The sequence below is a fragment of the Pterocles gutturalis genome, unplaced genomic scaffold (genome assembly GCF_000699245.1).
Source record: "Pterocles gutturalis isolate BGI_N339 unplaced genomic scaffold, ASM69924v1 scaffold4306, whole genome shotgun sequence".
NCBI classification, from domain to species: domain Eukaryota; kingdom Metazoa; phylum Chordata; class Aves; order Pterocliformes; family Pteroclidae; genus Pterocles; species Pterocles gutturalis.
Genome location: NW_010105230.1, coordinates 4,412 through 18,575, shown reverse-complemented (window position 1 = coordinate 18,575; position 14,164 = coordinate 4,412). Strand labels below are relative to the sequence as shown.

General features: G+C 46.6%; 1 protein-coding gene across 1 annotated transcript in view; it reads left to right on the top strand.

Moving 5' to 3' along the window:
* The window catches only part of KDM4B (lysine (K)-specific demethylase 4B), a 65,932-nt gene extending 58,833 nt beyond the window's left edge, over window positions 1-7,099 (top strand). Inside the window, exons 18-22 of the mRNA XM_010087292.1 lie at window positions 1,109-1,294; window positions 1,426-1,590; window positions 2,366-2,485; window positions 4,917-5,009; window positions 6,652-7,099. Coding sequence (XP_010085594.1) covers window positions 1,109-1,294; window positions 1,426-1,590; window positions 2,366-2,485; window positions 4,917-5,009; window positions 6,652-6,837 — 750 coding nt within the window. The 3' untranslated portion in view covers window positions 6,838-7,099. The remainder of the gene's footprint in view (window positions 1-1,108; window positions 1,295-1,425; window positions 1,591-2,365; window positions 2,486-4,916; window positions 5,010-6,651) is intronic.
* The last annotated feature ends 7,065 nt before the right edge of the window (window positions 7,100-14,164 follow it).

The following is a 14,164-nucleotide window of genomic DNA, read 5'->3' as shown; positions in this document are numbered from 1 at the left end:
GGGGGGGAGGCAGGGGTCAGACCTGGGGGGCAGGGGCTGTACAGTCAGATCCATGGGCGTGTAACATTTCTCAGGATTTTGTTTGCATGAGCCGCTCATTCTAACAGGTAAAATGCGTGTTCATCCCACGTGTGTGAGGTTCATTTTTCCCTGATTTGCCTTGTCCAAGCCTCAGGTGATGTGAGTGATCAATCAGTGAGACCTCAACTTAAAATGTGAAAAGCTGAGAATGGGGTTTAGTTCCCTGGAGACATGATGCAACTGTCCAACTTAAATTTCTTTAGATTGGGATTCCCAAAATTTGGTCTTCTGTATTTGGTGCTGTTAAGGAATGAGGAAAAGTGGGGGACCAAAGTAGCGGACCATTTCCCATGGCAGCGAATGCTTGCTGCCAAGTCCCCAGTGCCATAAGGCTTATGATTTTTAGCTTTGAAAAAATTTAGATTTCTTTTCAAAGTAATCACGATTACCTGTCCCTCCTGAGTGCTGCCTGATCAGATTAGCCTGCTAACTGGATCTGCTTTGCAGAAAATGAATTTAAAAAGTACTGAAGGATTTCATGCCTTTTTTTCCCGTCTGTAATTCTGGTACAAGGTTTGTATTTATTTTGTTTGCAAAACAGTGGCTGAATTATCTCCAATAGCTACTCTGACATGGACACCAGTAAAACATTTACGGTTGATATGTTTATGTGTGTAAAATGAACATGCAATGTTCTCGTTCCATTATACGGAATTATATTCTATTAGATGTAATAGGTATAATGTGCCATTAAATATAATGGAACAAATTACTACACACTTCTTCTGTGTTCTCTTCTTTCAAGAAACGAAACCATGATTTTCTAGCAGTCTACCTGTGAAATCCAGCTGCGGTCTGGATTAGCAGGGGTACATTTCGTGTGTCTGAGGAGGATGAGTATGGAGCTGGAGCAGTTCTCTGATAACACGGGGGGGGGGGGGTGCCTGCTGTGCCCTCCCCCAGGAAAACATCACACTTCTTGGCTGTGGCTTCTGAGCCCCAGACTCCGGTGGTACAGACGGTCCCACCACGGGTGGGTGCCGTACGTCGTGTTCACTGCGTAACGCCGACCTGTGTTTCTTTTCAGAAATGCGTGTACTGTCGGAAACGGATGAAGAAAGTGTCCGGTGCCTGCATCCAGTGCTCGTACGAGCACTGCTCCACCTCCTTCCACGTGACCTGCGCGCACGCGGCCGGCGTGCCCATGGAGCCGGATGACTGGCCCTACGTGGTGTCCATCACCTGCTTCAAACACAAAGCGGCTAACCAGAACGTGCGTGCTTGGCTTTGCGGAGGGTTGGGTTGGTGGTTTGGGTTTTTTTGTAGGAATTTCTCTGTGCCTTTATTTTTGATGCAGTTTTATTGTTACAAATGGCAAATGATTCCCTTTTCTCTATGACACAGGTTCCCTTTCGAAGGGAGGTGACTCTTGGACAGACTGTGATCACAAAAAACCGGAATGGACTCTACTACCGATGTAAAGTGATTGGCATGACTACACAGACTTTCTACGAAGTAAACTTCGATGACGGTTCATACAGTGACAACGTTTACCCAGAAAGCATTATTGTAAGCAGCTCTCTGTGGAGGCTCGTAGTGTTAGAGATGAGTACAAAGTGTGATGCCTGCGTTCCCCTTCTATGCGCTTTGGGATAGAACAACGAAGTAAAACTTCAAAAAAAAAATTAAAATTAAAAAGTAAAGTTGTTGCTTGCATAGAAAAACTCATACAGCTCTTCGCTGCTGATGTTCTTGTTTATGACATGATCTCATTTCATGTCTTTGTTCCTTTACAAAGATGCGATTTCGCTATACGCAGATGACTTAACAGAAAGCAATGTTTGTTTGGAGTTGCCTCCTATTTGTTTTGTGGTTGAATAATCTCTTATTTTTCAACTGACAAGTGTGATTCATGGGGGAGGCAGATTGTAAGCACTTTGGGTTCAAAACAGGGAATTTACTTAATAGAGGGAAGGTACAGAAGAGGCTGACTTGTCAAGTCATGCGTTCTCTCCCTGATGGTGCCATTGATTCACCATGCGAAACAGAGCAGGTCACCCCGCTCGTGTTTGGTTGATAGAGGAGATGGGATGGTTGGGGGTTTGTAATGAGAAATTTCCTAGAACCGAGTCCTGTCACCAGCAGGAGATGCAAGTTGTTTCTTTCTGGTCTCTTGCTGGTTAATGGTTTCGTTTGAGATGACTGCAATTAATCTCAAGTGCAGAAACTTTCCTTAATTATAGTGTCAGGTAGCAACTCCTTGAGCAGGGGTATTTAACACAGCTTTTAGCTGCTGAGCTTTGTCCGTGTCGGCTGGCTGACCTCTCTCACTGTGTGTCTGCAGAGCAGAGACTGCATCCAGATGGGACCCCCGCCCGAGGGCGAGCTGGTTCAGCTGCAGTGGACAGACGGAATCATCTATAAGGCCAAGTTTATTGCAGCCCAGATCAGTCAGATTTACCAGGTGAGTGGGGAAGGGTACCCACGTCCTTCGTCTTGCCACGTCTGATTGTTGCTCCCATTGGGTAGGTCACTGGTGCGTGATGCTTGCTCTGGGCACAAAGGGAGAATTTCCCTGAAATGAATTCTGCTGGTAGTCTAAAGAGAAACACAGCATTAAAACAGGATCGGTGTGAAGGTTTTCTGTGCCAGAATGTGGATGTATGGATAGACATATGTCTAGACTGTACCTGCTTTTAAAACATAAAATCAATTTGCCCTTTTCCTTATAGCTCAGGTCTGACTGGGGTCAGCAGGGACCTGCTCTGGGCTGCTGTCCCGTGCCTGGAGCTGAGCTCCTGCTCTGTAGTTCCCCGTGAGTCAGCATCTATGAAATTACAACTTTCCTTAACGCTTTGAGAGGAACTAAGGGACATGATGGGTCAGGAGACTGCTTCAAGGGAGGGAATAATCCTCTGGTCGTGGGAAGGTACTTTGTGGAGCAGCAACGGCATGTGGGGATAACATCCTGCTGCTGCTGCGTCGGGAGCTGGAGACCTTCAGTCTCTGGTCTCACCAGCCTCACACACTCTCACCATCTCTGGTTTTAAGGCGAGAAAAACAGCAGCCAGGTTTTTTTGAGTCTGTCCCACATATGGGATTTTTGTTTGTGAAAGGTTGTAATAGTCAGTAAAGGAAGATTTGACCCAGTACACAGTGGTAGTGTTCCAGCACAGAAGGTTTTGTAAAATGCAGTACGTCCATTTGGTTAAATCCTTAAATGGTACCAAAGAGTGGAAAATTATTCTGATTTGGAAAGGATACTTTGCACACATCCTTTTGAAAAATATGTGCTGAAATTTGCAGATAATTGTTATTTTGAAGAGATTAATGCCTTGGCACAAAAGGCAAAGGAAATCCCGTATCTTGCAATTGTTTGAAATGGGTTCTGGTTTCTATCCTTTCTGCACCGAGTGTTCCATGAGGTCCATATTTGTGTGCGAGGAGCCCAATAATTCACCTTGTCAGTTAACAATCCTCTTGGTGTGCGTAATGGATGTTAACTGCTCCGGAGAAGATGTGATCTGAGGTGACCCTGGTTATGAATAAGTACGATATATAGTTCCATAAAGATCTATTGTTATGCACGCTTCCCAGTTTAATCACAGGATAGGAAATGGTCATTGATTTCTCGAAGGTAAAATAATTTGAAATGGGCTATTCCACTGATAGCGCCAGATGACAGAGAGAGATGCGTGAGGAGTCTGTGTTTTTCCAATCATGCCGTTACCTATGAGTAAAGCTCTTCTCCAGGGGGAAACCAGCCTGAGCACCTTTCCACACTGGTTCTCTACGTGGATACTTTTCCAGTCCTTACGGTGCATCCCTTTTGGAATAGGATTATATTTAAAACTCCAGCAACAGTTTTGTTATGAAATAAGTGTGTTCATAGGAGGACAGCATGGATTAGCTTTTGCATTTTAAACTTATTTTGCAGTAGTTTCCCACTTCACATCCCTGAGTATTTCCATGTGCTAAGATTCTATGTGCGTTTTATTTTTTTTAAAACTGAGCCCAGGTGATTGTCTCGTAACTTGCTCTGATGTGTGTTCATATGGGTCTAGCCCAGATCAGTAATTTGGATCTTAAATAAACAAGGTCCAGGCACTCTGTGGCAGTTGAAGATGTCCCTGCCCTCAGTCACAAATCCTGCCTTTCTTCTGGAGCTCATCTCTCTCCCACCTGCCCGGTTATTCCGGCTGATGGATGCTGCTGGGTGAAGGGACCATCGCTGAGCTGGAATTACCGATGAGCTGCAAGACCCGGGCAGCGCAGGAGGAGTTCAGAGCACAGATGCTTTTTTCCTTCTGAATTTGTCCCCTCTGAACCTGACATCCCATATTAAGCTGGGGTGTACGTCCTTCTGCTTTATCCAGCAAAGCGTATTCTGTCTTGAGCAAAGGAAATGAGAAGCTTTTAAAAACTTTTAATAGTTTTAACATTTTTATATGCACGTTTCCTTGAATAAACATTCTAACGTCTGATGCATAATTCATGATATAATCAGCGTTTAGCAAAAAAGGTTTGATGTGAGCAGTTCCCACTGTTTTTTCTACCTGACTTATTTCTGCTCGTTAAAATACAACTGTGTTTTAGTAGCTGGAGTTGTTTCCTTATGATGTATGAAAATGCTTTGTTCAGGATGAAAGAAATTCTTGTTACCGTATTGCCTGAATACAGCAGCACTGAAATCGGGGTTCGGCATCCGGGACCCAGCGTAGGGATGCTCGTTCCACAGCAATCCTGGAGACCCGCAGTGCCGAGAGCAGGGCATCACCACGGGGGCTGGATGCTTCCCGGGAAGGGACCGTCCGCGGCATAGGCTGGGAGCGGACTGTTCGAGTGCTGTCAGCGTCGAGGCCAAGTTCTTATTTCATCTTCTGCCTACTCCGCAGGTCGAGTTTGAAGACGGTTCTCAACTAATGGTTAAGCGTGGTGATATTTATACCTTGGAGGAAGAGCTTCCCAAGAGAGTGAAGTCTCGCCTGGTGGGTATCGGAGCCCCAGCGCCGCTGTGGTTTGCCGTGCTCGTTCACGTTCTCTTAGCGTGTTGTTTAGACATCAGGTGAATGCAGGTTCCCCTTTCTGTGGCTGTAAAACCACTTGTCATTCACAAAATACACAGAGTAGAAGAAATCCGTGATGGAAATGCTTGAGAAGTATCTAGATGATTTTCCCCTTCGCATGTTCAGATCTGATTTTTGCTTTCTCTGGTTAAAAGCTGATGCTCCTATCATTTTACACCAGATGAACTGAGCTGTACGCACTGCTGTTCTGTCTGAATACTGCCTTCATCACAAGGGAGCTGGGTTGGTCTACAGCTGAGTGGTTTCTGATGAGCGATGTGGGACCAAACCCCCATTTCTCAGCAAAGAGGAGATTGAGAACTTGGCTCTTACCTGTAAAGCTCTTATTCTCGGAGATCAGCCTGTCTCTAACTGCATGCAGTGGGATTATTGAGCCTAGAAAATAGGAGAGATTTATTTTGTAGCTTTTTTGGTTCCAGACCTGCTGGGTGTTTTCAAACCTGGTGCTTTAACCTTTAAAGCCATCTCATTTAAACACATAATGAGACTGGTTTCTATGCAGATGGAGAACAGACGGTTTTCTTCACTGCCTGCAGTTCTGTGGAAGAACTGGTGACAATTTGGAGGAAACTTTTGCTTGCTTATGTATGCAATCTTCAAGGGTTTTACCCAAGAAACACTTGTCAAATGCTGTCTGAAACATATCTCTGGATGGCTTCTCCATCTTGTTTGAGGTTGTTTAATCTCAGTAAGACCTCATGGCTTGAGTTTTAGAGGTTAATAATGATTTATCTTGTTATACTTGGCAAAGAAACGCCCTAGAATTCATGTCTAGGATGTGCACAATAGTCCAGTTTCTTTAAGCTTGTCTAATAATAAAGACAACATATTGGAGCCCTGAAATTTGGAAAGAAACAGTGGAGACATCAGGCTTTATAGCAGTTCCAGAGAAAGGAATGCAAGCTGGAAAGTGAATAGAAAGTTTCAAGGGCGGCCGAAAGCGGAGGCTTTGCTCGTGTGCCTTCTGCTGCCAGAAGCGTTGGGCTGTGCTCTGCGGAGGCGATGCTCCCAGGGCTCGGACGGGGAGCAGCAGAACAGAGGAGAGGAAAATTCCTACCGAGAAACCCATCGCATGTGAGAGTGTAAGAGCAGGACGAGGAGAGGAAAATTCCTACCGAGAAACCCGTCTCATTTGAGAGTGTAAGAGCAGGATGAACAGAAGCAATTGCTTGTACAGTGATCCCCAAAAGCTTTCGTTGGGTCTTGTCTTTTGCAGGCATTAGGGAAGCCCCAGTTTCCTCTGAGCCTTGTACTGGGAATGGAGAACCCAGAGAGGAGGATAGGAGTAAACACAATGGGCAAGGCAGGAGCTGAAGTGAAAGATATTCTGAAACACAAAGAAGGCAACTGGAGGGTTTCTCTTTCCAGTTTGCTTTCAGAAGCCCAGAATTTTAAATTTCAGCTGTGCATGTTTTGGAGTTGGCTTTTTCTAACCAAACCATTCCCTTGCCATCCCTGCCGCCGTGCACGCCCGCCTAACGCCCGCGTCCCTCCCTGCTTCCCTGCTGTGCCTCTAACCATTGTACTTTCCTGTCTCCTGCAGTCCCGCAGCACTGGGGCTCCTCAGGAAGATGTATTTTCGGGAGATGAAGCGAGAGCAGCCAAACGCCCCCGGCTGGGGAATTCAAGAAATCCTGAAGAATACGGACAGAACCCAGAATACTTTGTCTTTATGCAGAGCCTGTTGCAGACACAGTACCAGGCAGGGACTCAGAGCAACATGTTTTAACTAGGATTAATTAAAAAAAAATATTCAATTAACCCTTTTCAAGCCTACGGAAAAATAACCAGGAAGCTGTGGACTAGAAGACCAACCTTGTGCAATAGCCTGCTGTGAATTTCTTTCGTCTACTCTTGGTCTGGACTGCAAGAAAAATCCTGTCTGGCTGCACGCTACCTCTACTTTGCCAGACATTGCTGACCAGTAGAGTAGGGAGCTTGGAACACCTTCAGACAGCATTTCCCGTGAGAACTTTTGGAAGAGTTTGTACAAATAAGAGTTTTGTGACTGGTTCCTTTTTTTTTTGTTTTGTTTTTGAGGCTTGGAAAGGGTTAAAATTAAAAAGGACTTTTTAAACTATGTCAAACTCTTTTGTCTTTTTAAGGTGCTATTACATTGACTACTGAAGCAGCCTTTGGAATTGTGTTTTCTGTACATAGACGTCACCTTTGTGAAGTTTTCTATAAATGAGCATTATTAAAAAAACAAAGCAAACAAAAAAATAGGAAAACAAAAATTTCCACAAAGCATTTTTCTAGATTATGGCTTTAAAACAGAAAAGAAACAAAAATCCTCCCCCCCTTTGCTCCCAGATGAAATGTGATTAATGCTACAGTGGGGAGAGGAGAGCAAGAGCAGATGTCCTGGAATGTTCTGGGTTCTTTTTTTTTTTTTTGTAAAGAAACACTATCTTCTTTGTAAGCTGGGGAAGATGGGGAAAGAATGTTTCATAGCTGGGATGTTTCTTACCATTAGTTCTCTTAAAGACACGCAATAGATGTGTGGGTTCCTGCCGTGTCGCCGGGAAGGGACTTGGGGAAGAAATGGCTGGGTTTGGGTCATCCTTGTCATCTTCCTTCCCCATCTTTGCCATCACCGTTGCTTTCTAGTTAAAAAATCAGCATGGCTTTCGGTTACCATGTGCCACTGGGTTCTGTTCCTGCTGCTTGTGTTAGTTCCTTACGAGCCATCCCCCTTCCCCACTGCGGGCCGGAGCATCGCGGGGTTGCTCTAGCTCTTTGGTAGACATCTCTCCCATAGGAACCTCTTTCTTTTTGTCGTCTCTTTTTTTTTTTTTTTTTTTTTTTTTTTTTTTACTTATGCTCCTTACAGTTGTGAGTATCATTCCATGCCAGAAGCCGGGGAGGTGTTTGTATGTTTTTCTTTTATCCTATTAAAGAAGAAATTCCCCAAACGCCTTTGATTGTTGTGACATCCTTTACTTAAGTCAAGACTGAGCCTTTGAGATCCTCCTGGGGAAGACGAACGCAAGCCCTTCATTTGGTTGGACTCAGTTCGCTGAGAACGGAACGAGCGCTAAAGGCAAAACCAAATCCTGCAGTACTGAGCGGGGAAACTCCCCTGCGAACACTTGGAAACCACCGCCGGGCACAGAGCTGTCACGCAGCGCCTGAGCCCAGACCCCGCTGAAATCACTGGAAGGTCGTCCCCTCTCCTTGGAGGACCTTTGTGAATTCAGAGGGAAAGAAAAAGGCACCTTGAACCCAGAGCTGGGAAGGGGACGTGGCTTCCGCGGTGTCTGGGGATGACGGGCGCATCCTGCCACTCGCTCCATGCCTTGGTCCGGCAGAAGCCGCCGTGAGACAGCGGAGCCATCCAGAACGCTGCACGAGAATCTTTTCCACTTCATTCCCTGAAATTAACGGACAGAAAGAGACAATATTCGATTTTATTTTTTTTTAAGCTCCTGTGCAAGGTGCTCGTTGTTCTGCGAAGAGGTTTTTAAGCTGGATCTTCAAGGGAAGAAGTGGGAAGGATTTGTGGGCTAGCAGATGGTAGATGAGCATCTTAAGAGACTTGATGGGTATTAAACTGTCCTAGTGAAAGAGTGGAGATAGAATAAAACTTTCTTTTAATTTTGGTTTTTTTTCTCCCTGGAGAGAATCGGAGCTCTCTCTATTTCTGACTGCCTCTGCTACGGGTTATTTGCTTTGCGTGCACGTGTCTGCGCACGTGTGCGCGTTTGTAAGGCGTTTGAAACAGGGTGTTTTTTATTTCTGAGTTTTTGACATTTTCAATACGTGTCTCCAAGAATAAAACCAAACTGAGACTAATAAAAGTTTTAAAAATTGGCAAGGTTCTTCAAAAGCCTCGGTTGTTACTCCTGCCTAGGCGTCTCCCGGCGGTTAAGACGTGATTTAGTAGAAAACTTGTATAAAAGAATAAGAACGTTGCCAGGCTGCGAGAGAAATATTTAAAACAATTGAAAGAGAAATTAAACAGCAGAGGATTTTTTTTTTTTTGGAGGTGGGAGGGGAAGGGTGGGATGGGATGAGTGGTTGGGAGCAATGGGGAATTTCCTCTGCATGTCACTGGAATAGCACCGTTGCTGGATTCACGTGTCGTACCTTTTAAAAATAACATTTATATTGTAAAAATTACATTTATATTGTAAAAAAAAAAAAGTGTGTTTCCTCACCCCCTATTCAGATGCTGAGTTATGGTGAAACGTGAACCTGGAACTGCAGAATGCCCTTCCTCGTGGCAGGGGTTCTCCCTTTTTTTGTTTCTTTTTCAATCCCTCTCTTTGGTTTAGGAATGACTTGTGCAGATTTTCTCTAGTGACCGTGTTGATGGCATCAGGCTATTGAAAAGGAAATAGGAAATGTACATTCCCACCCTCCCCTTCCTCCAGTGAAGTACATTTGTAAGTGTCTGATGATGTGCTATAAAAATAATAATTTTTTTTTCTTCCCCCCTGCCCCCAGATTAAGGCTGTGATGTATTTTTTGCGTATTTTTTTTCTCTGCCTCTAGGTTCATAATGAATTAAAGGCTGTTGAGCACTTCAGAGTTACACTTTTTGGGGGGTTGAAGTCTCTTCATTTCTAAGTTTACAGTCTTTGTACTGCAGGGGAAGGTGGCTCCCAGGTCTGGTTGGTAGAGCTGATCCAACCGAGCCAAGAGAAGCTGAGGCTGATGAAGCAGAGCACGGTCTCTTCCTTCCTCTCCGTTAACCACGCAGGAGAAGGTCTGTCCTTGCACCTCTTCCCAAAATTTAAGCACCCAGCTGCCAAGGTGTTTTTGTCCGAGGGCCAGGGTTTGCTCTAGCTGGCTCGTTCCTGAGAACAGCCGGGGGTGGTTCTGAAATCCCTTTATCTGTTAAATCACAGGTTTGCTGCTTCCTTTGGGGAGTCTGCTTCACAGCCCTCGGAGGTCATGCTGACATTGAATGTCTTAAAATAGCATCTTCCCCAACCTGCACTTAAACACCTTCATTTCCCCTCCTGAGCCCTGGTACTCTCCTACAGATCCCTCTTCAGTTGTTGCAATATGAGGCTGATGCTGCAGATTATGTGAATGAAAATCTCCAACTTCCAGTCTTTTGCAGTTTAATAGTTTTTCTCAAGATAATCTGAGGAATCGTGCTAGCAGGAGGAAGCTGCTGATACGACGTCTGGTGGAATTTACACCCACGCAAAACTTACCTTTAGATTTATGGTCTGCTATTTTGCTGTAATATGAACTAATATAATTTTAAAGATATCTTAAGCAGTACGTACTTCCAGGTAACTGCCTGGATCAGTGATCAAAGGCGAGGATCAAACCTTTCCGTGCCTCTCTCCCAGCCTCGCAGGTGGAACCGACGTTCCCACACAAAGCCCCCAAGCCCCGTGGGGTTCTGTTGCTGCGACTGCTGCTCTGAGATCCGGGTGATGTGGGGCGATAGGAAATGATGCTGTGCCCGGGGCGTCCTCAGGGAGACGGTGTGAATCCTGCAGCGCTGGAGCGCAGAGCTTGGCTTCCCGCGCCTTCCTCTGCCCGAGCACCGCTGGGGGCTGGGTGAGGCTGCGAGGGGCACAACCTCGACATCTCTCTTACCCCTGCAGAAAGTGGGTTTGCAGGTATTTTTTTTAAACCTCTGCAGCTGAGCTGCATGTTTTGGTTTCCTCCTTTCCTTTCCCACGTTCTCCCTTTGTGCCAGCTCCCTCCTGGAGTTCTGCCACTCTGCCCTCGCCAGCCCCAGTGCCCGCGCTGGGACCTGCGGTGCTGCTCCTCCCGGCCGGCGCCGGCTCTGGTCCTGCCCTGCAGAGAGCTTTGCTCAGAGTCGGATGCCCTGGGTTGCAAAGGAAGGGATGAGACGCCCGTCTGTGATGCTTTGTCTTGCTCAAAGGACCGCGGCTGCTGCTTCCCGCGCCGCAGCGTCCGGCTTGGGCTGGCGAGCAGCACGGCGCCTTCACACGAGCAGGTGTTTGGAAACCTGTAGCACAGAAGCTGATAAAACTCCCTGAGATAGTGTCACCGACTGTCACAGCCACGATAAAGTCATTGGGTGATAATTGGTGGCAGCAGGGAGAAGATGGGGATCAGGGGCCAGTGGAGACGTTCGCCATATGCCTGAGAGGGGAGCAGTGGATGGAGGTTCCTTAACCCTGGTTGGAGAAAGCTCTTGAGCATGGTGAGAAGCCATGGAGGAGATAAATCCTTTTTTTTTTTTTTTTTTCCTTTGTAAAAGGATTCTTTCGAAAACTAAAGCCAGCAGTGTTGACTGGGAGGAGGCTGTTCGGCGATGGTGGCCCCAACTCCCAGAAGCAGCGTGGTTGGATCTCCCCCACCGTGTCCTTCGCCGTGCCGTGGTTCTCTCACGCTGGAAAACTTCTGGTGGGAACTTCTATCGAAACAATTCTTGCCAATGCATTACTGCAGCTCTCCAGCGTTTTGTGGCTTTCCCATTCCCAGCCTCTCCTGGCTTCCAGTTCCCTCCACAGGAGGACATCCCGGGCACCCAGCCGCTCCCTCTTTGGTGTCCTTGCTCCTTTCCTTTTTTTGCTTTATTTTCATGACCATTCAGTTCAGGGAAGGAGCAGACGATGGAAAAATCCTTGTCACATGCCGTAGACATCTGCGCTTTGGCCACTTTTGCGGAACTTCTATTTCTTGAGGTTACTCTGCGGGGATTTTTCTCTGTTCCTCTTCCCTCGCTGCTCATGTTAGTTCTTCATCAGTAGTTCTCTTTCAGCTTGAACAAATTGCACCAGTTTAATAAAAATACTCATTAAACAGGTGCAATTCCCTTCTGGAAGAATGCCCGTGGTTTGCTTGGCGTGGTTTACTGGGGGAGTTTTGGCTGGAGGTAATCCGGAGCCGTTTTAAACTCAACTTTGCTTTGAATCTGGGGGTGCTGTGGGAGCGGAACTGGGGGGATTTCTCCCGAGGGCACGTCTGCGGCGGTGGCGGTAGATCAGCACGTTGCTTATGTCAGTTCTCTCTCTGGCTTGAATTTCTTCAAAGCATACGGCGAAACCTTCCCTGCTACAGGTTCCTTTGCTGGTGCTGCTGCGGCCAAGTCCTCGTTATGTCTCGTTTGGGCTTCCTTTCCCCGCTCTGCCTATAGCTAAAGCTGGTCTAATAAACTTTTTACACCCTTTTTGCAATAATTAAATGATGGCAAGGTCCTGACCTGCAAATAGCCCAAGGGATTGTAGAAGGCGTGGGATTGAAGGTGGGTGGATTGAAGCAAGGAGCGACGCTGCGTGGAACCTGCCGCGCGCCAGAGCCGTCCCTGTCTCCAGGTAGGTGAGAGAACAGCTCCGTCCGGTTACTCCACACTCTGCCGGCGTCCGACACGTTGCTGCCGCTTCCCTGCGTGCGGGATGCGCGGAGGAGCCGCGTGACGAGCGCCTCTTGTGACCCTGGTTATTTCCCCTGCCATGAGTTTCATGTTTCTTGGCTTAGAAGGACAATTAGTCCCTTTATCTCGTTACAGGTTAACGAGGAGACCTTGCAACTGAGTTTCTGTGGGTTCCTGATTTCCAGCCCCGCGTTCAGGTCATCTCTCTTGCTTCTGGTCCCATGAACAACTGCACTGGCATAGGCAAAAACAAAAAAAAAAAGAAAAGCAAACCAACTTTGGCAGAACCCCAAGACTCAAATGAGCTGGAGATGCTGAACTAGAATTATTTGGCAGCTTTGACAGCAGGAAAAGACAGCTACTGGGTTTGCTTGCACACCAATAGGAAATTACTGGGAGTTATTTATTCAGCATTAGAGGAGCAAAACAATTAGATTTTTTTTTTTAATTTTTTTTGCTTCCAAGAGGAGAAATGTGAAGGTCACAGTGCAAATATTATTTGGAATTACAGAGCGACCACAGCTTAGCCACTTTTCCTGGGGAATAAAGAAGAATTTGGCCTTGGTTCAGCGCAGTTGACTTTGGCTTCCCTCCGTACCCCAGCCGTGCCATCGCCGATGCCAGCTGCCGATATCCCCCAGCAAACCAGCTCGGAGCCAAGCTGCCTCGGAAACAGGAGTGATCCCCTCCCCTGTGCCCCAGATCACGGTTTAAAAATAAATAAACGGACAGATTCGCTGCTCATCTGCTTCATTGAACGGAGCCATCTCTGGGAAACGCAGCAAATTGTCTTTGATTAGGAATGAATGGTCAGTTACCCATGACAGGAGCCAAGATGCTGCTGCTGCCATTTAGCATCGCGGGGCTTCATCCGCCTGGCTGCAGAGATCAAACCGGAGCTGATTGTAGGTCCAGAAGGGTCACCGGGCGATTTTCTACGTGGAGAAGCGATGAGATGGGGAGAAGGGCTGTTGTGCAAGTCCGGTTTCCTCGTGTCTCCATTTAGATCTGAGGTTTATTTCTTTTTTTGTTATTTAACAGCTTGGAGCCGCTGGAGAGTCTCCAGGCTGCGGAAGCGGTGCGGCTGATGAATCTGGGATTCGGGTGCGACGCGGGGTTAACGCTGCAACCCAGCAGCTCTGCGTCCTGCGGTGCGTGATAAGCGTGAGATTTTTGTCAGCGTAGAAGTGAAAAATCTGCCCGACTGCAGCGGCTTCTGTGAGATCCCACTGCTTGGGGATGGTGCTGTTTTACAGGAACAATTTAGTATAACTTCTTTATTTTTTTTTTTTACAACTTCAGCATATAGACAACTGGCAGCTTATTAAACGCATTCATTTCTCTCCCTTCTGTGATATTCTCAAATCGAGGACCTGGTCCATTTTGTCCAAATTAATTTCTCTGCAGTTTTTCTCAGTAGTAAGAGATGTCCTCATTGATTTTATTTTATTTTTTTTTCCCTAGCTGGGATTGAGCTGTTCGTGCTCAGACCGGAGTGGCCAGTACCTGCAGGTGATGGGTCCCCGGGGAGCTCTGCAGCACGCTGACTGATCACAGCAGCAATGCTGAAGTTCTTTATTTTTTTTTTAAAATTGCGCAGGGATTTCCCAGCAATGGTGTGATAAAGCCGGGAAGGGAACCCCAACATCGAGCCTCCCGACCCCGCTGCGGTTTACGCTTCTCCCTTGACCTGGGACATCCTTTGAAGTTTTAACAGATTTACTCTCAAAGCACTGAGACCAGA